Raw genomic sequence first — 23,639 nt, 5'->3', positions numbered from 1 at the left:
TAGCTCGGTGTTGCCTTGTTGGAGGAAGCTATTTGCAGGTAAACTTCATAAACGTTAACGCCACAGAGTGTGTCAAAGAAGATTTTACAAACATTTGGTTTTTATTTTCTGTGTCATCAACGCTGTTTCTTGTCGATTTCCTTCCTGCACTAATTAATGTTTCGTTACTTTATCGATTGAATGCCCTGCTAATCGATTTCGAAAATGAACAATGTGACTTTGAATTTTTTTGTAACGTTAATTTGCTCCCTATTCACTTCTTTTTAAACTGCTTCATTCTCCTGCTCTTTCCTTTCTTTATGATGACATTTCGAAACATTAAGTAGAATCTTGCTGCATTCCAAACAGTACCGTTCAGACAGAAGTAAAACCCAGTAGGCAGACATAAGCATACTTTTTTTTCGTACTTGAACAAAACTTTGCAAGCAATGCTGAAATAAACAAAATGTTTAAACTTTTGTGCAGAAGAAAAGTTTAATCAGGTACTTTTGGGCATTCTGTAACCATCAAAAAATTACCCTAGAATTTGCTCGTGTTTCGGAAGGTGTCTGTCATCTGCAGGATATGGAGGGAAAGGAGTGTTCCCTTGTGTGCAAGAAACGACTCCATGGAGGCTAATTGCGGCTCTTGAAGACACCTCAGAGAACAGGAGACAGGAACACAAAGCTCGCAAAGTTTATTTTCTTGCCTGCATTGCTATCAAGAGAGGAACGAATGGGCGCAGAAAAAGAAAATGAAGCAAGATTTAGGGAGCAGAATGTGTGGAACTGGCTGAAAAAGGGATGCTGAATGGCAAGACAATTATTCTGGAGAGGACCACATACTGATAGTGCATGTAACGATGGACGTTGTATGTTTTGATTATTTCACGTTGAAACTGGATTTATAGTCCCTGGCTCCTTACCAAGCGAGGCTCTTTTACCCCTAGTGGTCCGTGGTCATAAGTCAACAGTCGTCATACAAAGTGATGCATTCCTCGCATTAACATTTTAATTACAAAGAACGAGGTATACTGTCAACTTATTACTATACTAATTTTGACATTTAGTTTTGAATTAAAATGAAACAATGCGGCAATTTAAATTTGAAATTCATAGTACAGACTGATTTTTAGGCCTCGGTGGTCCGCCATATTTTTTACTTAGGCCTTGGTGGTCATAGCTTTACTTCAGTAAAGTGGTCCGCGGTCCGAAAAACTTTGAGAACCACTGGCTTAGCGTGTATTCTAGTCTACCCGTCACTTGGGACCGGGGAATTAAGACTCATTTTAAGAGACCTCACATGCACACGAGCCACCGAAGATTTTTTTGCGATAAAGACAAAATAAAATAGAGCTGAACGTCGTCCACACGAGTAGATTAAGTGGGGAAAATATCACAACTAAAAATAAGAGAGTGTGTAGGTTTTTTTTTTTCTCATGTAGATATAGTAGTCATATATGTTAATATCCGTTTTCGATATATATCTATATTTACTTTCTGATATTCATTATCTTTATTTTCTAAAATAAAGATTTAAGGATAATATTAAATAATCATACCAATAAATAGTTGTGGATCTCTAGCTTGTGATATATATATATTGGAACCTTATTTGATCTGGATAGTGCCAACAGGTAACATGCACCTTATGAGAAGTTCGATGACTCAGACTGACATCTTCATTTTTTTCCCTCACTCATCCACCCTCTCTCACCTACCAAACCACCCTCCCTATGAAGGATACCCTCCCACTGCTGCTGACTTCATTTTTTTCCAAAACATTTCGTGTGGATTATAAAAGTGAGCTCTTTGGAGTTGGGTGAAGGTGGAAACTTCAAACCTGTATACCTTTACGAGGAATTTTCTCATGAATCATCAGAACCATCATCTAAATTCATCTTCTGTAGGACCATTTTGTGATGATGTATCTCGTCTGTTTACTTAAGAAAAAAAAAAAAAAAGAAGAAAAAACGCAGGGTAAGAAACTCGGAAATCTCCTAGAAAAGCGTGTAAACCTGATCTGGCGTGTAATGGCGATGAGTGTAAGCGCGCCAAAGCGTGACTCATCAAAAGTCTGAAGTGGGGTGAGCTACCTCCCCATTAGCATCGAATTGTACATCATGCAGGGTGGGGCTCCTACCTCTACCCTCCAGAACATTGACACCCCTCAGATAAGTTCTGATAAAAAGAAAGAGGCTTACTTCAAGGCACTTGTCGACAGCCGACTCTTCACTGCACGCAACGTTCACGTTATGTAGCCTCGAGAAGGTCCATCGAGATGTTTTTTCGCTCATATACTTTCATGCCTGAGCAGTTGAGTGCATGAATTTGTTTTCACCTGCGCACCTGGTGCATACCATGCGTGAATCACCTCTTGAACGTATCATTCAGAGATAGAGGAGAGGAAAAGAAATAACCGAAAAGATTAGAAGAATTTTTTTTTTTACTTTTAAGTTGTAATCGTTTCTATTTGGCATGTGCTTATTTAGCTTGATACGCATAACTCATACGCAATGCAATTTTAATGTGGAAAAGTTGATGAACATGAAAAAAAATCGACCAAATTAAATCATTGTGAATCCCATTATAATCTCAGATTATTATCTGAAACTCTTATTTTGTCACAAAAAATATGTTATTAGTTCACCTCTAGCTTTATTTGGAGAAATAACATGGATGAATGAATCAAAGGAGGAAGGAGGGAAGGAAAGAATGCAGTCAAAATGTACTTGCAGTCATGGGGTGAAAACATTTTCTGCTGACACTGACAAACAGACTTAGCTGAACATTATTACCCCTGGAACATGCATCGATATTTAAGATTTGTGCCTTACGGCGATGAAATACATGATAATTATATAGTTCTTTAGCGATTCATCTGCCATCTATAGCCAAATATGCCGAAAAGCATTTGTGTAACGAGGATAAGACAAAAACACTGAAAAAAAAAAAACTACGAAGGGACAAGAATCTTAAACCTTTAAGGTGCAACGAAATAGCTTGAGGTGAGCGGCTGGAAGTAATAAACAACCGCAAAGATGGATGGGTAAAGGGCTGAAGGGAAGTGCAGACGAGAGCAGCCTGTCCTCTAAGGAGTCTGTTAATTAAAAGTTCATCAAAGAGTCTGTGGCGTGGTGGGCTGTTCCGTCTCAAAAAGCAAAAAAGAAAAAAAAAACACACACACACAACTTGGGATCCATAGTATGTTCCTCTTCCTGGTTCGTTTACTCAAAGGGACAAACATTACACCGTTATCAAAAACCGATGACAGGGTGGCTTACGTCATACTCAGGGCAAACTATTTACCCTGTATCTCCCTTTAGGCCTGGAGTATTATGGTCCAATATGCATGAAAGGCTAGTCGATATTAGACGGAGGGGTGGTTAACCTGGCAGGTGCATGCATGGAAAGACAAAAAAATGCTGTTGGCAGTATGTTGCACGAGAGATGAAATTATCATCAAAGAGAGACAATAATTGTCCTCGGAGATTGGCAGGGTGAAAGCTAATAGACCCATCATCCTAATTCTGACCTCAGCTCTCACGACTTGCTTACACCCTGAAGCACTTTGGTGTAAGGATGAACTGACAAAAAAAAAATTTAAACAGCTTCACTTTTTCACATTAAATTCAGTAAGTGAATATCATCAGTATGTACGCGTTTTCCTCCCAATTCCCTAGGTCTATAGCATAGTCACGGCGAATGTTTTGGTTGCTACCGGCCTGCCTCATAGCTTAGAATTTTGACACCGGCCCATGAAGAGAAAACTTTGCCTACCCCTGATATACATGACTCTCTTGATGTGAATGGTAGTCACGCTGCCACAGCGTGAGTCCAGTGCTTTACATACCCTCGTTAACACGATCTCATTTTCCTTTCCCTCATCAACGTCGCTTAACTACCTAGGGCGGCAAAATGGCAATCATCACCACCGAAGTGATTAGCCATCAAGCCCTTTTATTCCAGACACATTGTTGAAGGTAGCGGACGAGTTTAGTGCCGTGGTTTATGTGCCACGTGTTTTTCATTAGCGTTTGATCTGGCGTTTGCTGACAACTCCAGGAAGGCTTCCTGAAGCCTTAGTTAATGGAGGAGGGGGATGGAACTCTTTTTTTTTTTCAACTGCAGCTGGTGGTATCTGTTTGCTTTTATTGCCTTCTTATTTTTATTCTCTGTGCAACTATTTTTGCTAAAATTCTTCAGGACAGCTACGGTTATGATAAAACGAGCTTTCCATAGAACAACTAGCCCCTGTCGAGCCCCATGAGATGCCAGCCTGGGAAAAACTTTCAGCAGACTGGGTTTCTGTCACATATCTGAATTTTTAAAAATGCTGTTCCTCATATAGTTCTTTAATTGTGTCACTTACAAGCCACTGCTTATGCATCTTGAATTTAGGAGAGAAAATAGCTAAACAAGAATATCGTTAATAATCTTCATTTTCCCAATGACTTGTCAATAGACAAAGACCAGAGAATAATTCAAGTTGGTTGTGCAAGCTTCTTTTAAACATTAACTATTTTTATGGTTTCCACAAAGTAGCCATTTGTGAAATATCCCCTTCACAATACTGGATATCTACAATACTACTTTAATACGTTTGTCCCTCTCTGGGCTTTCAACATGAATGTGACTATGGAACATGCTCACAATCGTGTTAACAAATCCTATCAATCAATAAGAAACAGATGATCTTTCTGACCATAAATGAACCCTAAAACAGTTCATTGTTTTTTTGATATCAATAATTATATTCTTAACATTAGGGACAGCTTTGCCATAAAGAAGCACATAAAAATGTTTATGTTGAAACTAAATTTGATGCAAATAATTATTGACAATTACAGACGTGACAAAATAAAGTTCCATGCCAACACCGTAGACTATACAGATGTATTGGTAAGGGTAAGGCATCTTGTAAGAGTTTATGCTGCTACAGAAAAATGAGCACAAAAAAAAATGGATATAATCAGTCTATGTTCAGCCCATCTCACAAAATTAAAAAAAAAAAATTCTACTTTGGTGTGAAGATAGCATTTAAATTTATCTAACAGTGATTATATCTGATAAGTACATTTATGTATATCTGTGCACATGCACAAAGTTGGAGAGGAGAATGACTATACCTTTATCATTAGCAGCGATAGAAGCTAGGGTCACAACCCTGATGTGCAAGGGAAAAAACTCCCTCAATGTAGGTCAATGGGGTCAACAAACAACAGCAGACATGACATTTCTGGAATGACAAATGCCACTAAAGAGCAAATGTTTGCATACATTTACAAAACGATATTAACAGTTATGAATCAGACATTATCTGTCATAGATAAGTTTCACAGGGTATTCATAAATAATTTATGATCAAATTTTTTTTAATTAAGTTAAAAAATTTACAATCATGATCACTAATATAGACAAATATGAATTGTTTTAAAGATGTATCATTGTTTTGGATGGGGTTTTTTCCCCTCAGAATGCACACACAAAGGGGGAAACTGTTAAACTTTCTTTAAGGAAAAAAGCTTTATTTATTCTATATCACTTAAATGAGAGAAGCAAGTTGTATATTGTGATGTTCTAAATGTTTACATAAAATTAGCTTTTTTACTAAAATCTAAATCGTTTACAACAGCAGATAAGCAATTTTTGAACTTCTTAATACAGATTAAAGATAAACCAACGTGATTTAAAAAAAAATTTTATTGAAATATACAACCAGGAGGCTTGGAACAAACGGCCTCTAAACATGCATATATCTTCATGAATGAAGCAACTTTTTCAGACAATGTTAAAATTTAATCTGTAAACCACTTGCTTTTAAAAATAACATTTTCTCATAACACTGAATTATTTTTCTAGAACCACAGGTTTTCAATGCATAGCAGAAACTAATGCATTAAGGGCCTCCGACTGTTTTTGATTCGAAGTGAAAAAAAATATAAGCTCAGATATACCAAATATACTGAAGAAATAAACAAATTAACTCTACTTATTATCAAATCGCAAAAACAGGAAAATCTTGAAGGTTTGAATAAGAGCACAACATCTCTTACATTCATGCATAGACATAAATGAGTTCAAATGCACATGCCCATAAACAACAAAACACATGTATCTCATAACTAAAATATATTTAAATTGTTTAAAATAAGTCATAAATAAATCAATAGCCTGTTTGCCACCTAAATCTCATTTGGATGAACTTTGTAGATGTATGATGTTGCTTACTTTTTTAGGATTTTAACTAGTCAGCGAAGGTCATCACAATAAGAGAATAAACCCTTACCTCACAAGAAGAAACAAAATTCACAATTACATTTAATACTTCCCAAAGTTAGTGGTTAATGTTTCAAATTAACACATGAATGAGTAATTATGCATCACATTTGATGCATGTGCAGCACACATTTCATAACCCAGAAGATAATATTACAGTTTGCAGCAGTAGAAAGTCCAACTACAAAGCTATGCTTGCCTGTACATACAGGAATTAAACTTTCCATTCATCTGAATAATAAGACAGTCACATCTAAAATACCATTTGATTATAAATTTCATCTTTTAAAACACCCATCTTAATAGATTTAATGCAGGAGCTGTGCATATGCTTTAAGATTTAGTGCAGGAAATATAAAATGAGCACTGTGCCTGTCCAGTAACGTGTTTTATTTTTCTAAATTTATCACAAGGAGACAGAACGCTGCAACGATTGTGGCATCACAAAAAAAGGGCCCAAGAACATGGTACATGCGCTTCTTCATCTTCACTATCCTCGTGTCCGCTGCCAAACTGACTTGACAAGTGACAGTGGGGTCAAGTACAGAGCTCCGTAGAACAGAAGGTCACAGAAAAATGAAGGGGCCAAAGGCCAGAAGATCATGAAAATGGCAGATGTGAGCATCTCTTTGATGTGTAACTTCAGATAATGTGACCAGTTCCTGCAATAGGGAAACAGTGGAAAAATGAACAATTTTAGATACAAGCCCTTTGGATTATGCTGTACCAATCATCATATATGAGGAAAATAAAGATTATGTGCCCTTCAACAATTTTGTAGATTTTTCCTTTAAAGCAATACTTTTAATTCTAGCATAGGATAGATGATACTCAGTGCATGTACTATCTTGTTCTTGTGCTTATAAAGAAGCACACAACTGACATATCAAATACATAGCAAAATAAGGTTTTAGCACCTACTATATATTTGTCTTCTTTGTTCTGCAGTAATACCTACTACGTAAGAGTTGCATGAATTCGAAAATGAGACAGCAAATATATGCATGCCTGCTAACATGCACCAAAAGCATCAAATTTATGTCTTACCTCCACCTTTGCTGAAAAATTAATTCTGAGTAAAAAGTGCCATCAAGAAGCATGAGTAATGCACAGGAAGTCATCAGGAACCAGGGTGTGTAGGTATGTACAGAACGCATGTGCCAGGTAAACAGGCCTAGCATGTAGTATGGCATGGCCAGCATAAAGACCCAGAAGGACAGAAGCTGGAAAATTGTGGGATCTGGAAGCTATGAAAAAAAAAACATGATTAGAAGATGCCACAGGTGAAAAGCATTGCACCAAGATTGTAGACAAAGGACATTAAAAACTGTTTATATGCATCTGTAGTACAATGTGCATAAAACTACTCACAAAAAGAATATAAAGAACAGTGGTTTGAAAACAAAGAAGCATCACCATTAGATAAAAAAAAAAGAAATTAAAAAAATAAAGAAATTTGGATAAGAAGGGAAATAAATAACTGAAAAATACATTGTTTACAGGGTATCTTCACTCTAATCTTCAGTGAAAGAAAGCATCTACAATGATGTATTATCATATGCCAGAGAAGTAAATAGTTGTGTGAGTACCCTACCTTCACCACAAAGGTCAGGGAATCTCTTCCATTTGTTGATGTTGTTGTATACATGAATGGCAGGAATGACTCTTCATAATAAAAGAAGTAATTCAGCAGCATTGTACTTCGTGGAAATTCTTTGAGTGCATATACAAGAAATAAGGAACGGCCTGGGTAGAGTGCCTGCAGCAAACAATTAATTAATCATTACATATTTAGACCTAATCATTAATGTATGCACATGCATGTACACCTCAATTAAAACTTTGGTACCGCTTTTACAAACCAAAATAGGATGTTGCCAAAACAAGAAACAACTTAAAAACCAAACTTAAAAAGCAAAATTACTGACGTTTGTTGTCTCTTCATGAGAAACAGAGGACTCATGTATCTGATTTTTGGCCAAAGCCAATCACGAAAAGATGTCTGGAAAGAGATGGAACAGAAGTTTACAGCTATATTGGAAGCCAGGAGCAAGTCTTAACCATCTATACCTTGTACTCCCAAAGGGTTGATGGCATTTTTACACCAGTGCTTCGGAGAGAGTGTATGGTCATCTGAAAGACATTCTGGTGAGCAACATCTGTCACATTCAGCAGTTCCAGAAGCTTCAACTCATTCCCATCAAGAAGCATGTGACCATCTGAATCACAATTATGAGTGCCAATCCAATGTTAATTTCTTTTATTTTCTACTTAACTTATTTGTCATCTAACTTTTATCTTGCAGTATTTCTGTCCTATGGAAGTCATCTTTTTTAGTAGCAGCATCTGAGAAAAACCACAAAGCCTTTCACAAGATAACTACAACAGTCCTTTGAGCCACACAGTATTAAAACTTATTACTTTAAACCAACTACTTTTATAAGCAGTTAAAACATTTTCTCAGGCTTCAGCTAAAAAAATAATCATATTATCACAAAATGAATACATTTTTATGATAGCAAAGAACAGTGATTACATAAAAGAGTGAAAAATTAATAAAATTTGCAGGAAACACAAGACTTACCTATCCCTAACATCTGAGCATTCTGGGAGTAATTACTGGCCCATTGCATGCTGTTCAGCCACTTAACAACATCGGAAGTTCGCCAAAAGGCAACTGGTTTATTTACCAGTTGGTCACGACCCCCAAAGTTATGCCAATAGTTAAAAAGGTAGATAATCTGCAACCATGTAATGTAAAAAGCTATGACTTTTGTACACATGCTACATTATACAAAACAAAGGCATACAATTGCACACATTTTTAAGAGGTAATTACAGCATAAAATGAAAATAAAATGCAACCAATAAATAAACTATAACTAAATAGTAACTAAATTCTGAAGTAAACTGGCAGAATGAAAACGTTTGTTAAAATATGATGCATTCTAATAACATTTTTAATATTCATGCTTCTTTTATTAGGTCATCAATGCCACTTACCATGACAACTACTAAAGTTAGAAGAATGCCTTTAAAGAAAGATGAAACATCTGCTTTCTGTGGTTGGGCAGTCATCATTGTGTTCATGCATTTTTCAAACTCTTGGAGTTGAGCAGCATTTTCTGGGTCTTGCTGGAGGTCTTTTTCACGCATCACAAGCTGCCGATAATGCATCTTGTTGATTATATTCCTATAACACACACACAAAATTAACCATCTCACTTCATGTCCACACATTTATTAACTGTCTGCTGTAGATTATTGCTTAACAGATATTAGTAAAATTATGTTTTATTATGCAAGACAACAAACAAAAAAAGTATTAACGATGAAAGATAATCTACAAATAATTTACTGTAAATCTTCTTAGTAGAAAACAGAATGTTGTAATATTTTCTACACTCATACATCTATGGTTTGAAGCTAAATAGCATTCTCAAACTTATTTATGATGACTAGATATTCGTTGATATAATATCCTTTTTTCGAGGGGCCTTTTCTAACAACAACAAAACAAAACACACACACACATTTTAAATTGAAGTTCCACTCTCTCTATACCTACCTTATTGTTGTGTTGACTTTAGGCTGACCTTCCCACTGCTGGCGACATACTGTGCATTCCTTCTTTTTTGATACATTATACCATCTAGCAAGGCATAATTTACACATAGTGTGTCCACAGTTTAGTGTGGTTGGATCTACCAGTAACAAAAAACACACTGGACATCTTAGCTCTTCATCATAGTCCATTGCGCTGTATCTCCTAAGTCATCCATGGGTACTGTCAACATAAAAATGATCGAATTGCTAGCAAACGTATGTTGGTGTAAACCTATACATAGGTTACCTTTTAAATCAGTTATTCTTGAGAGAAAACCAAACTACGTAAATCGGGCAATATCTTCAACACAAATGCTAACAAAGTGCAGGGACTTGCGAAATCTAATGTACAAAAAAACATGACAACAATCACAATTTATATTTTAATATAATCATAGTTAACGAGAAATAAATGGTACCAACAACGACGGAAACCTGTTTTACAGAATATTGGGTTGCTATAAAACAAACCAAGGACTATTGGGTAGTCAGCAAACCGGCTTGAACTTTGAATGACGACTCAGCATCGTAACGATTTCCCAGAAACTGAAATGCGAGTCTTCTCTCAATCGCAATTAGCTGCTTAGTTATTTACTCTTTAGAGACTTGTTTCGACGTCCATGGTTGTAATCTATTAATTTGTATTGAGTGTACGTTTTTTATGTGTGTGCGAGTGCTCACACGTAACTATCCTGCGAATTGTGTGCGTGTGAATTTATTTACTATACTATATATCCTATAGGGATCTGCCTGTCCCTTTTAGAAATTATTTAAGGGCATATATATCTATAGACAACGCTGTAACTCTTACTTGTGATATGTTTATTATTTTTGAATAAAATGCATTTGGCGATTTATTTCCAAAACTGGTCTGAATGGATGTACGTGTGTTTTACCTGTTTTCAGACCGCTTAGCGGTTCAGGGAAGGGTCCTTCGCTGACATGTGAGTTAACTCCCGTTCTGTAAATGGCGATTCCTTATAGCATTATAAAAGAGACAAGATTAGGAACATTACCACTTTTATCATTTAGAAAATAAAATTTTAGTTAATTAGACAATATTTTGGTTGGACGTCTCTGTATATTTGTGCTTCTTACATAATAAACGTGATTTTTTTCAATTGGAAGGAGCCATAGGCGGCAAATATGGAGATAACAAAGACCAGTGAGTAAAAATTTAGTCATTGTAATTGTAATAAGCTTTGTATATGGGTTTTAAAAAAAATTACTGATTGGCAGTGATCGCCTTAGTTAATGTAGTTTAGAAGAAATTCTTGCATTCTGGGTTACATCGTTTCGCAGAATTGGAGGCATTCGTGATATTTTCTGGGAGTAGTTCGGCAAGTTAAACTTTCGGTTCTCAACTTATCGTGTATTTTATTATGACATTATCAGCGTTTATGTTTTGTGTTTATATTTGAGGCAAAGATTTTTGCGTTCCATGCACTCATAGTTTAGTTTAAGTCCTTGCTACTCCTTGATGAGCATAGGATCCTAACAAACCTACATTCATATTGAGGATTAAATAAGACGTTTCATAATCTTGTCCCTTCTACCTTCCTCTTCCACCATTTTCCTCCTTCTCATTTTTTAATGGTAATATGATGAATGCGTTGATCTACAGTTGATGTGCATTATCTCCTTATATTTTTCTTTACTATGTAAACATGTGCAGTCTAATATGTCAGGTTCAGTACCATTTATGTACTTTTTTTTTTACATCATCATATTGCTTCTTTTGTAAAACCAATTTGTTATGCTGATTTATAATGATTGTATATAGTGTACTGCAATTTGTTAAGTTTGACATATGATTGTAATGACTGCAAATTGTGACTCTGGCATGCAATATTATAATGTCGTATGCTATCATCTTATAGGTTTATAGTCAACCATTTCACCCTCTTTTACTTTCATTCTTTTTAGTGATAGTTTTCCTGGTTTTAGTAATGAACAGACAGTAAACCATATGTTTTGTTCACATTTATTTATTTATATTATTTTGCATGATAATCTATGAAAGAAAAAACTCTTAACAGATTTCAAAGAGAAGTTTGAGGAAATAGCAAAGGCAATTGATGAGGCTACATTCTTGGCATTTGATACAGAATTTACAGGTATGGTTTTTTATTAGCTGTTAAATCTTAAATCTTATGTTAAATCTTAAATCCTTTCATTAGTCAATATACCCAGATACAATTTCTTCAGTAAAAATTGTTAGCAATACAAACCAAAATTAAGGACATGCATTATAATCAAATTCTTCTTTCCCCCAGGTACCTAAGATAAATCACTAACATAAAATAACCATCAAAATAAAAAGATTTTTATGTTTTAATATTTATGTAAGTTTCAGAGCAAGTGGTTGACTTTGAGATAGAAGTGAATTCATATTTATTTAAATCCATGATAAATTCAATTGATATCTAGAAATACTTATTTATAATTCAGGACTAGACAACCTTCAGCATGGCCACATTTCTCCTTTTGACTCAACGAGTGAACGATACACAAAGCTTCGAAAGGTATTAAAGCATAGACTGGAATCTAAAACTTGATAATATTTTGGATTTACTTATACTTAGCATTATATATTGTAAACTTGTTTGTACTTCAAAGAGATTAAATCTTTATAAAGTTAAACAGAAAGCGGTTCTGAAAAAATTCAAAATAAGTTACAGAAAGCAAAGGATAAGAATTTATTGGATTTTTGTGATTTTGTGAGGTTTTTTTAATTTGCTTTATATACATTTTTTTTAATTTTAGGATTCACTAGACTTCCTCGTCATTCAGTTTGGCCTATGTGCTTTTAAAGCTGACACTGAAAATCAAAGGTTTGCTTTTATTTTTTCAATTGGTTACCATGAAGAAAGATTTGCATAAAAGACATTAAAATGAGAATATTAGTTTCTGTGGGGTAGAAAAAGGTATGAAGTATGCATTTTTTTTTTTATGCTTGCACACAGTACACTAATAAGCTATAGAAAGGATATCATGGTGGCTCTTTTTTAAACAACTTAAATTTATTAAACATTTTGCAAAAAAAAAATTTTTACATGGGATTTTTTTTTTTTTAAGTAGGTTGAAAGCTGAGAAATGTCTTTTTCTGTTGGTGTTGGCTGGAAATTGGTACTTTGAAATGTCAGAGAAAAGTTAAAGATATTGGTTCTGTGCAAGTAGTATGATCCTGGAAAGAATTGAAAATTGTGATATTGCTACTGACCTGATCAAATTTTCTTTCTGTTGCTAGTCAACAGAGAGGGTGCCTTAAATTACTTGTGAAAATCATTACATGCATAAAAACCAGTAACATATCTTTTTGCACACTTTTATTTAACTCTCTTTCTTTGTTTTTTTCTGGTTCCCTTTATGAACATTGGACATAAAAAGATGAAATAAAGTAGACCATGTCTATGTAATGCTGCTCGTAGTATTTAGATTTTACAGTAAGATGTGCGTTTCTAAAGTTCTAAAGTTTTAAGGATTTTAATGGTAATTATTTATTGGCTTCTTGATCTTAGCTATGAGGCCCGTCCCTTCACATTCTACATCTTTCCACGTCCTTACTCACGGCAAGCACCAGACAGGCGGTTTCTTTGTCAGGTGGGTAATTCCTGTCAGTGTCAATCATTAACAGGAAAAGAGTGTACATGATACTGTCACCTTAATCTGTACTATTCTGACTTTGAGAAAATTCACATTAAGTAGACTGAATACTGGTTGCAGCCCTATGCTCCACTGAGGGCAGTTAGGAACAAGAAGAAGAGTGAATAGTAATGTGCTGATAAGTTGCATGATGCTCTGTGATGTACAAAAGAGAGTAATTTCTACGTTAAAGTATTACAACCCGCAGCAAAATGCTTTAGTTCCAACTGCAGTTTTCAAAGGCAAAGTTTCATATTGTGCTACCTTTTATGTATCTGTTATATGCATCTCATACCCTGGAGCATGCTTGGTCCTGATTCTAATCTAGTCATCTTGATTATTGAAGGTGGTCAGTTTGACTTGAAGAAGACACAATCTCACCATATTTATTTTTTTTTATTGGATAGAAAGGAACTCACTTTTCCTGTTAAAGATTAATGCCAACAAGGCATCAGGGCAAATGCATGCATGATAAATACACTAATACAACTTTACAAATAAGTTTGACACAGTTCTTCACACCTGAACAAAAATAAAGCATCGACTGTAGTCTGTCATGGTGTGTACTCTTGGATTCAAGAACTCCAGTGAGCCCTCTTTGTTATGGCTTGTACCAGAAGAATTAATCGCCTCATTCATCTGATTTTATATACTTTATTTCAGAGTTCAAGCATTGACTTCTTGGCACATCAAGGGTTTGACTTCAATAAGCTTTTTCGTGAGGGTAGGCATCTTCTGTGGTTGTATAGAAGTGTGTATACTCACAGGAACGTGTGTGGGTGTCCATATCTGATGTGCAGATAGAGATGGCATGGCACATAATGACAGACTGCTGACATTGTTGGCACCTGCATAGAACTCTATTGCAATTTCTCTGCAGCTAGACAGGTCACATTCTCACAAAGTTGTTTAGCACATTTTGCCTGATTCTTCCTTTTCATTCTTTAGAAAAATGTTTGACGTGTCCTTGTCTTCAAAAGTATAAGTCAACATCACATGAATCCTTTCTGTATGTAACTGAGGGATGTTTTCATAGAAGAACTAAGACATAGTCTGTTATTGCATTGTTTGTAACTTTAGAAAGAAGTGTATTGAAATGACCCTTTCCATGGCTGACATGCTATTACCCCCAAGTTAATGTATATGGCTAATATGTATTTGAAGAGTAGGGAAGAATAATGGAAGCATTTTATATATTATATTTCATTTCTAGGCATATCCTACCTGACGCAAGCACAGGAACAGAGCATGCGGGAAGCTCTGAATGCAAAGCACCAACAGTTTACCCGATTCTCATCACCAGCAATTTTCAGTCCCGATTCAGCAGATGCAGGGCCCAGTAAGGGTCCTATTCAAATTCCAGATGAGCAGAAAGACTTCATTGAAGGAGTTTGGTAATGAATGTGAATAATTATCGTGTTTATTATTAGTATTCTCCATGTAGTAATTATAATTGTGATCATTTTATATCATTATCATTATCTTCCAACTAATTCTTATAGAAGAAGCTATTGTGTTCTTTATCAATCTAAATAGCTTGCTAACACTTAAGTTAAAGCATATCTTTCCAAAGTGTACATATTTTTTTCATCCGGATCTGTGCGCATTGTGATGTCTTGGGTAGACAAACAAGAGAAAGTAAGAAAGTGTCTGTGTAGGGTGGGGAGCGGGTGTTAGAACCATAGACCTATGCCAACATTTATGAAAATGAAAGAAATAAATTTTTTAAATTCTCTTTTCATGATTGCAAACTGCATCTTTCTGTAGAGCTATGTGGTTCTTAATTACTATAACATTTTAAAAATATAGTGGACTTTCAGTAAGATATCTACATAAATCATATGGGTATGATTTCTGTAAATTAATACATCAAAACATACTTTTTTTTTTCAATCGTTTAAAATATATTACTTCTTGTACAATCAGAGTACTAAAGTTACAATATTTGTTACTTTCTGTGTGAGAATGAAGCAATATGAGAATTGGTGCTTGCAGTAAGAAAATTGGAAGTTTTTTGGAAACTGCTCAGGATGAAGAAGCTATGAAACTGGATCCTTGCAATGGATTTCAGAGAAAATTGATCTACCAAACAGTTCACAGCAAGTAAGCACTTTTCTCCTATATCTATGTGTGAGAGTAAATTAAAGTATTTGGAAAAAAAAACTGGTAAGATTTAGTACTGGAGAGATTTGGTTTCACAGATAGAGAAAGTTGAATGAAGTTATGATAATATAAACTTTTTGGGCCATCTTTTCAAAGTTGGCATTTGTAAATTAGGTGTACAGTTTCTTTTACAAACTAGGCATTTCATTCAGTGTTACATAATTATAAATTCTGGTGTATTTGTCTGACAATAAAAACAGAACTTTATTTTGGTGACTTTTGATTTTTTGTGTGCATGTGGGTTTTAGGTTCTCTTCAGTACATCTTGAGACAAAAACAGGGTACAAGAAGGAACGCTTTATAGTGGTCACTCGAGTGGGAAATGATGAAGAGTTGAAGAAAAAGGAAAAGGAAAAGCAGAATGCAGAAATTGTAAGTTGTTTCACACACACCTGAAGCTGGTTGTCCTTCTCTTTTTTAGTTTCTGTCTTAGTCACACACTACACATTACTTCTTTGTTGCTCACATAGTGAGCAAAATCTACCATTGCAAACTGTATTGTCTCAATTATCTCTTGACATCATTTAAATACATGGACATTTGCACTTGTTTTTCTCATCTTGTTAACCCCTGTTTCCAATTAATTACATTTACATTATGGTCATTTTGTTTAAGACCCACTATGATAGCATAACTTTTGAAAAAAGAAAGAGTGTACACACAATTACTAATATTGTGAGCACCTTTAGACTTGTAGATGTCATGCGTTTGTCATTATTGTTTTGGAAAGTTGAGAACAAAGTGTTGGTAATGATTATGGGTAATAACTGTGCTTGCAGATGGAGGTGGAAGAGGCCATTGGGTTTTCCAAAGTCTTCAAATTAATAACGGAGTCAGTGAGTAGTGTATGATATTTGGAAGATAAAGATCAAGCATTGTTTGGTAGCTCATCACAAATAATGATAGCGATGTAGGGGCAATGGCAAGGTTATGGTGGTGTCTCTCTGCATTCATGGATTATAAAAAAGGACATTCTGTTGAGTCAACGATCACTTCTGGCAGCATTTAGCGTTTTTCTCTGTTTAATATTATTTTCTCTAAATACTCTTTCCACAGGGCAAGCTTGTTGTGGGGCACAACATGTTGTTGGATGTTATGCTCACTCTCAATCAGTTTGGTTGCCCTTTGCCAGAGGTTTGTATTTTTTTCTAATAGTTACCACAGTTATTTGATATTTTCAACTTTTATGCGAGGCATGGTGGTGTTCTGTGCGTGGTTGAGATGACTAGTGGATGGACTGTAATGCTTATCCCACTTGTTTTGGCATCTGCAGGAGTTGGAGGAGTTCAAAGACATGGTCAAGTGCTGCTTTCCAAAGTAAGAGTTTGGTTTCCTTTCAAAATTATGTAGTTTCATCACAAATATAGTTGGTTTTTTTAAAGTTTACTTTTCCTAGGTCTAGAGCTTCGGTTGTGTAAGATCTTCATTTTGTCTATTAACTCATAAGTTACCTCCCTTTCAAGCAGAATGTCTACTTCAGGTTACTATAGTATACGCATGGAAAAACAACTTGTAAAAGGTCCAGTTTTTAAGTCATTCAAAAACCTCATTATGCTAAAATGGATGAAGATTATTCAGAACAAGTAGACTGACAAGACACATGCCAATTCTCATGACTTCCGCACAAACTGTCAAAACATGTAGACTGTAGAGCATCATCCCACTGGGACATATTCTTCCTCTCTTCACAAAAGAATTAGGAGAGACAGGATATTTTGTTATTAAATTTAAACCAATGAAAGCAACTATAAGAAAATGATTGGTTTTAAAGACCAACCTGAATGGCTTTGCTCTTTTTTTCAGATTTCAGTAGATATAGGCAATATAAAACTAACCCTGTAAATTTCAGCCTCCAAAACCCATCCATTAATTAATTATTCAATAACACAGCAGGTGATTTGCACCTGTGATCAGCAAGCGCCACTAACAGTGTACTACATCATGGTAGAACACCAATCACAACATTGCCAGCAATCAACACCAAACAGAGAGACAATGAGGGACATTTTGGATTATTGGGATGCTGAAAGTCTGCATTATTGTGCTGTAGTAGCAGTTTATCAGTTTATCTATGCACAAATAAAACTATATGTTTGAGCCTGTGAAGTTTTATCAGATCTTGAGTGCATGTGCATATCTTTGTAGAAGTCTAATGCGACATTGTTTTAAACTACAAAAATCATGTGCAGTGAAAACAGACGCAAGTATTGGAAATGTAAATATGAAGTTGTTCGTGGTCGCCATCACTATCACTGTGTGCCTCCAATGTGTTTGAGACTTGGGGAACCCTCTGGCATAGACTGATTGATTGTAATGTCTTAGAAATCTATATTATCTTCACAAGAACTTTATCTTTTTAACTGTAAATTTGAGTTGATGTTTAAAGCTTAAAGATGCCTTCAATTTCTGTCAGCTTGGGTTTAATCTGACATTTTGCAGTTTGTTGGACACCAAGCTGATGGCCTCAACACATCCATTCAGGGTGAGAATCAAGAGGAAATTTAGTCACAATTTATCTCTGCTTGCTTTGCAGTAGTTAAAGTATTTTTATGACCGAATTTTTCATCTAGGTACGAAGGAAAAAGTGAGCGATATGTCATGAACCTATTCACCTGCATGCATACAGATGCTAATGTCTTGATGAACAACACAAAAGAAAGAGATATTTCACTTTAATATGCTGATCCACTCATGCAGGAAATCATACCAAGCTCTGTCCTGGAAGAAATGAGAAAAACACTAGAGAAGGAGCCCTTTACCCTGGCCAAGGTTGGTATGTATCTTATTGTCCCTAGAGGCATTCTTCTTTTATAGTTATATGAACTTCTTACCGTGCTATATTACAATCTTCTAAATAGTATACATCTTATAAATAGTGTAGATAAGATAAGCATAGTATTGAAATTTGTGCTTGGTACCTAGTGCATTGGCAAGATTTTAAATCTCATAGTGCGTCCCTAAAGACCTTGTCATATATTTCTTTAGAATAACTACATTGGATATTTTTTCTAGTGCTGGCTGATGGCTTTAAGCATTATGAGAATGCAGAGGTGTACCACGAAGCTGGATATGATGCATACATCACAGGCATCATGTGTGCCACCATGTGTAACTACTTAGGTGGGAAAATTATGTGCTATTTTTATTGTATGAGTTCTTAAAATACACTTTAAAGAAATATGAATGTGCACATGACATTTTTTATATGGTTATTCATTGATGCAGGTACATGCTCATAAATTTAATCATGTGTTTGTAAAAATTATGCATGCATCTTTTCATTTATAGAATGAAAATGAATATAAGGTATGGTTTTGTGTCATACACTGAATATTATCTATTAAAGGCGGCATCAAAAATTCTGCACATCCATTTGCCTTGCCAACCTCTCCAACTACGCAGCCCTTCATAAACAAGTAGGTTTTCTGATAAGGGCATTTCTGTGTTTGTGTATCATGCGTTTTGAAGAATTAGTTTTTAGTGATTATTTATGTGTACATCACTTGCTTATAAAATGCTTTAAAGTTTTGCTGAATGAGCTGCTAGAAATAGATAAGGGCTTACCTGTTGAAATTTCATGTCAGGACATTAACATTTTAAGAAAACATTTATTTCATCTGCAGTGTTATTCTGGCCAAACCATATTGCCTACTTCTCATGTTATTTTGTTCGTCTGTATGATTTTTCTGTATTCATGATTGAAATTGGAATGTAAGGCTTATAGTAATACAATATTTTAATTTGTATTCCTCCAAAATCTCTTTTCTTCTCTCTTCTCCTCTGCCTTCCACCCCTTTCATTTGTGGATCCCTTTTCCCTCTCTACACCTTTACTGCTTTGTTTCCTTTTACCTTGCATCCTTTAATCGAAAGTCAGGTTTTTCTATTGTCATAAAAGAATTATATACTGAAAGTGATGTGATCATGAAAGAATAAAAAGAATTTGAATAAAAAAAACTAATTCGCTTGAATAAATAATATTTTGAAAACTATACATGTTCATTTGAAAACACGCCTGTCTGCAGATTGAACCTGATGAGAATGGCTGATGTTCCATATCTTAACCTCAGTGGTCCAGACTGTGAGTGAAATATTCTCTTTTATTATTGACTGCAGTGTTGTTCCTTTAACCAAGTCCACTTACAAGGGACAGAAAAACAAATAATTTGTGAACTATAAAAGAATAAACAGGAATCCTAACAAAAAAGTAAAATAAAATACACAAAATGCAAAGAGGAACCAAATAACAAGAACTGATAGTAACATGATATTGCAAAAGGAAGGGTGTGAAAAAGGACTAGTGTTGGAAAAGAGTAATGTTTATGGAAGAGGTGCGTTCTCAGCGCACATTTAAAGGTTTCAGTAGTAGGTAGGTGGGGGATATGGAAAGGGAGAGAGTTCCAATTTTTCGCTGCACAATGACTAAAAGTTCTGTGGCCATGTGTTGTTCTGGTGACAGGAAGAGTAAGAAGACGATGATCAGATGTGCATGTATAGCTAACCTCTATATCTATATTTAAATCATAGCTAATCACTTAATCCTCACTACAGTGCAGCCTGCAAGAGATCATGTGTTCCACCTAACATTTCCTAAAGAATGGAAAGCATCTGATATCAACCACCTTTTTTCTCCTTATGGTTAGTATTTAGTCTCATTCTGTCCTACTCTTATGTGCATAAGTGTGGCTATACTTTCTTATTCAAATTATCATGCATTTAGGTAATTTGAAGTTAATTTTCATTTATATTAAGGAGGCACTTTGTGGGCTGTATGTGGCCCTTGTCATAGGTTGAGCATTCCTGTTTTATATAAAAATGTTTGTCAAGAGAACATACAGGCATGTGCATATACATCTCAGTCTGTATTAAAGAGAGGAATGGTATGAGGATGTCCTTAGATGGTCCTTTAATTTTCATTGACCAGTTTGTCTTTGGCTTTTGGGCAGTCTTCTTAATGTTCTTATGGATACTAGAAATGTTTACGACAGGATTGAGTCAGGCTGTTCTAATTCATTTCTGATTATTAAAATATTTTTTGTACTAATTTTTCTGTTTTGTAATGTTTAGGTTGTTTGTTTTATCACAAGAATTTGCCTCTTTATAGGTACAATACAGATAAACTGGCTGAGTGACACTTCAGCATTTGTATCACTTCACAAGAGAGACTCAGCTAATGTTGGTGCGTTACCAGTTATGCCTTATAAACACCTTTGTGTTTTTGTGGCACATCTTATCATTGATTAAGATTATAGAGATTTTGTCACAACATGATATTAAAATAACAGTGCTGTAGGAAACTATATATCTTGAGGTAAAAGAGGTCTTAAACAGAGACGTTTTTAAGGGGTAGGGGAGTGTTACATTTTTTAGAAAAAAATATTGGTAAGTTGTGTAAAAAAGCGAAAGTTAAATATTAATTCTAGTTGACATACTTTTCTTGATCCGTTATCTCTTGACCTTTCTCAGTCTTGAAAACGCTCTGCCAAGACAAGACCATGTTCCAGCTGATACCGATTCAGGTTTTTAAAGGAGGACAAGCAGCAGATATTCCAAGTAGAAAGCGGGTCTCTCTTGATGCTGACATCAAGCTTCCTTCCAACAAGAAACTGAAGTCTAACAGCAATGAGTAAGACTTAGATGGAGCATCATAATTATTTTACTTGCCTTGGTCAAGATATTTTTGCTTGGTTGTTTTTTAAACCTTGATGGGAAAAGAAGCGATAGGAAGGATAAGGTGTTAGGGTTTCAGTGAGGAGAGAGAAAAATCTAGATCAGATGTTGTCATGTTTTCAAGAAAAAGGTAAGTTGTTAAACACCATGTTTGTTCATCCACTGTATCAGTGGATAATATGCTTACACGTGTGCTTTGCCCAAGTTAGAAAATAAATCGTCTCACATTCGTTTGAAGGCAGGTCTCTGCAGTATGAAATTTACTTGTGATCATGACCTTTAGTGATCTGTCCTTCATGAAAAATAAGTAATCTAAGCACAAGAGTATAACTTCATGCATGTCCCATTCTCTCAAAACAAGTAGCATTTTCCTTTTTTAATCTTAAAACGTAATCCACCAGAGAGTATGAGGGACTATGTTGAGCACTCAGGAATGAAAAAAAAAACATTACATTACTAAAGTTGTAGTCAGAATAGATTTCCTAGCATTTCTGACTTTAAGAACCTGCCATTTCAGAGAAGCCAAGCCACTCAATCTTGTCACTGTGCCTCTCATCCCTGAGGAGGCAGAAATGCCGCTAGAGGAAAGGAGTCAGCGAATAACACCGAGTCTATTGTTTCATCTAGCTCACATCCAGGTGAGTCAATTACATTCCCTCACTCTTTTTATTTTTTTTACCCCTTTTTTGTTCATCTTGTAAGGGACAGTTTTATGTGATAGCGATGCCCATCTCCTATCCCTCTCGCTGCTTTACCTTCCCCAACCCTCAGTGGAATCAGGTACCCATTCCCAACAATGAGTGAGGAAGTTTTGAAGCACCACACGGTTATCAAACTGGCATGTCTCCAGATTCAGATGCCAATGCTTTTAACTATTTTGCTTTCTGCTTCCCCATTGTGTATAATAGCTTCTTGAGTTTGCTACAAGCTTTATATGTTGAGATTTATTTTGTCTTTCGAGTTGAGTAATTTACACAGTTGATGTCTTTGAGTTAAATTTTGTGGCTTTGTGGGTGCAGTGATTGGTTTTTATATTTCTTTCTGGAAAAGAGATCAGCAGAAGAGGAATGCTAAGGGAAGACTTTGTATAATTTTGTTGATGGCTTTTGTAGCAGTGGGGGAAGGGTATCATTAATAAAAAAGAAGTAACATGAAATAACAGAGTGAGTGTGGTTATTGTGATCGTTAGCAGCTTTTTAAACATGCTTTGCTGTCCTTTATCCAGGGGCATCAGATGAGAAACTTTTTGCAGAACCTGTCAACTGGTGACCATCAGTTCTGTACAAGAGACAGCCTCTAAAACAAAAATAAATGGATGTGCAACCAGCGTTATACAAAAACTGCTGTGTGAAATCACTCTGGTGAAAAGACTATGCATGTGTTTTTGAGAAATACATGAAGAAGCTGGCCAACGCTGTTCATAAAATAGTGCAAAAGAGATCTTCATTTACCAGATGTTATAGACTACTCATAAATAAAATTTCTGAGGCATCAGACTGGCTTTTATCAGCACATCTTCTGTTAGTTTGTTGGATGTTTTATCAGACCTTGATGCCTTATACAGATCCATTCCCCATTAAAAAAAATTCGCCAGAAAGTACACTATAGGACTATTTCCTTGTTGAAATGTTACATATTGCTGAATAGATAAACGTATTAATTTTTTTCCCTATGCTCCACTGGGGGTGAAAAGGAATAAGAAAAAGATTCATTTTTTTTCACCCAAGAACAAGAAGTTGAACATTCTTTGAATGCATGATATATTTAAATTGTGTACAACTAACACTTAATGTGGATGTTAACACCACTTAGTACAAGAGGTTGGTTTTACTGGGTGAGGCCAGTGGCTGCCCAGCTCACAATGTCCTAGTCTTGTCATCTCTATGAAAGAGGAAGCAGCTTTAATATCAGATAGGAAGCTGGCCTTCATTGTGTCACGGCATCTATCATGCAGCTGTTTGACACTGCAACGAGGAACTAATTTTTCAAAAATAGAAATGGGGACATATTTAAAGCATCTATACAAGTGTGCAGGCTGTTAGTGTGGGAAATGCCACTTAAAAGTTGTCTTTCCTGTGAGAAGATCACTATAATAGATAACTGCATCATCCGTGCACATACGTGACAAAAAGGTTTGTGCTTGGCAAGTCTTGGGGGAGGAGGGGAGAGATTCAAGTTTACCGACATGATTATAAGGAAATAATTCTAGAGGTCAAGATCTGCAAGGTTTCTTTTTCGCCATTCTTTCTCAGGCATACATGATAGTTTTTAATAAAACCTACTTGGGGCATAGTCACGA

At 35.4% G+C, this 23,639-nt stretch overlaps 2 protein-coding genes across 2 annotated transcripts; one reads left to right on the top strand and one right to left on the bottom strand.

Moving 5' to 3' along the window:
* Positions 1-4,699: 4,699 nt before the first annotated feature.
* LOC112565747 (bifunctional apoptosis regulator-like) lies at positions 4,700-10,827 on the bottom strand. The gene is made up of 8 exons (XM_025241463.1): positions 10,760-10,827; positions 9,826-10,044; positions 9,261-9,450; positions 8,842-8,998; positions 8,328-8,476; positions 7,852-8,016; positions 7,305-7,504; positions 4,700-6,919 (listed from the first exon to the last, which is right to left on the bottom strand). Exons 2-8 carry the CDS (start codon positions 10,011-10,013, stop codon positions 6,748-6,750), a joined length of 1,221 nt encoding a protein of 406 aa, XP_025097248.1. The 5' UTR covers positions 10,014-10,044; positions 10,760-10,827; the 3' UTR covers positions 4,700-6,747.
* Positions 10,828-10,853: 26 nt separating this feature from the next.
* LOC112565744 (poly(A)-specific ribonuclease PARN-like) lies at positions 10,854-22,849 on the top strand. The gene is made up of 22 exons (XM_025241446.1): positions 10,854-11,028; positions 11,903-11,980; positions 12,315-12,388; positions 12,630-12,697; positions 13,385-13,466; positions 14,172-14,232; positions 14,722-14,902; positions 15,504-15,611; positions 15,920-16,043; positions 16,451-16,507; positions 16,728-16,805; positions 16,945-16,988; positions 18,111-18,153; positions 18,369-18,444; positions 18,684-18,791; positions 19,018-19,087; positions 19,696-19,751; positions 20,222-20,308; positions 20,775-20,849; positions 21,137-21,296; positions 21,858-21,978; positions 22,566-22,849. The coding sequence occupies exons 1-22, from the start codon at positions 11,010-11,012 to the stop codon at positions 22,638-22,640; spliced, it is 1,845 nt and encodes a 614-aa protein (XP_025097231.1). The 5' UTR covers positions 10,854-11,009; the 3' UTR covers positions 22,641-22,849.
* Positions 22,850-23,639: the final 790 nt, after the last annotated feature.

Source organism: Pomacea canaliculata, linkage group LG1, assembly GCF_003073045.1.
Source record: "Pomacea canaliculata isolate SZHN2017 linkage group LG1, ASM307304v1, whole genome shotgun sequence".
Lineage (NCBI taxonomy): Eukaryota > Metazoa > Mollusca > Gastropoda > Architaenioglossa > Ampullariidae > Pomacea > Pomacea canaliculata.
Note: the sequence above shows the minus strand (reverse complement) of the source record. Positions and strands in the feature narration are given on the sequence as shown.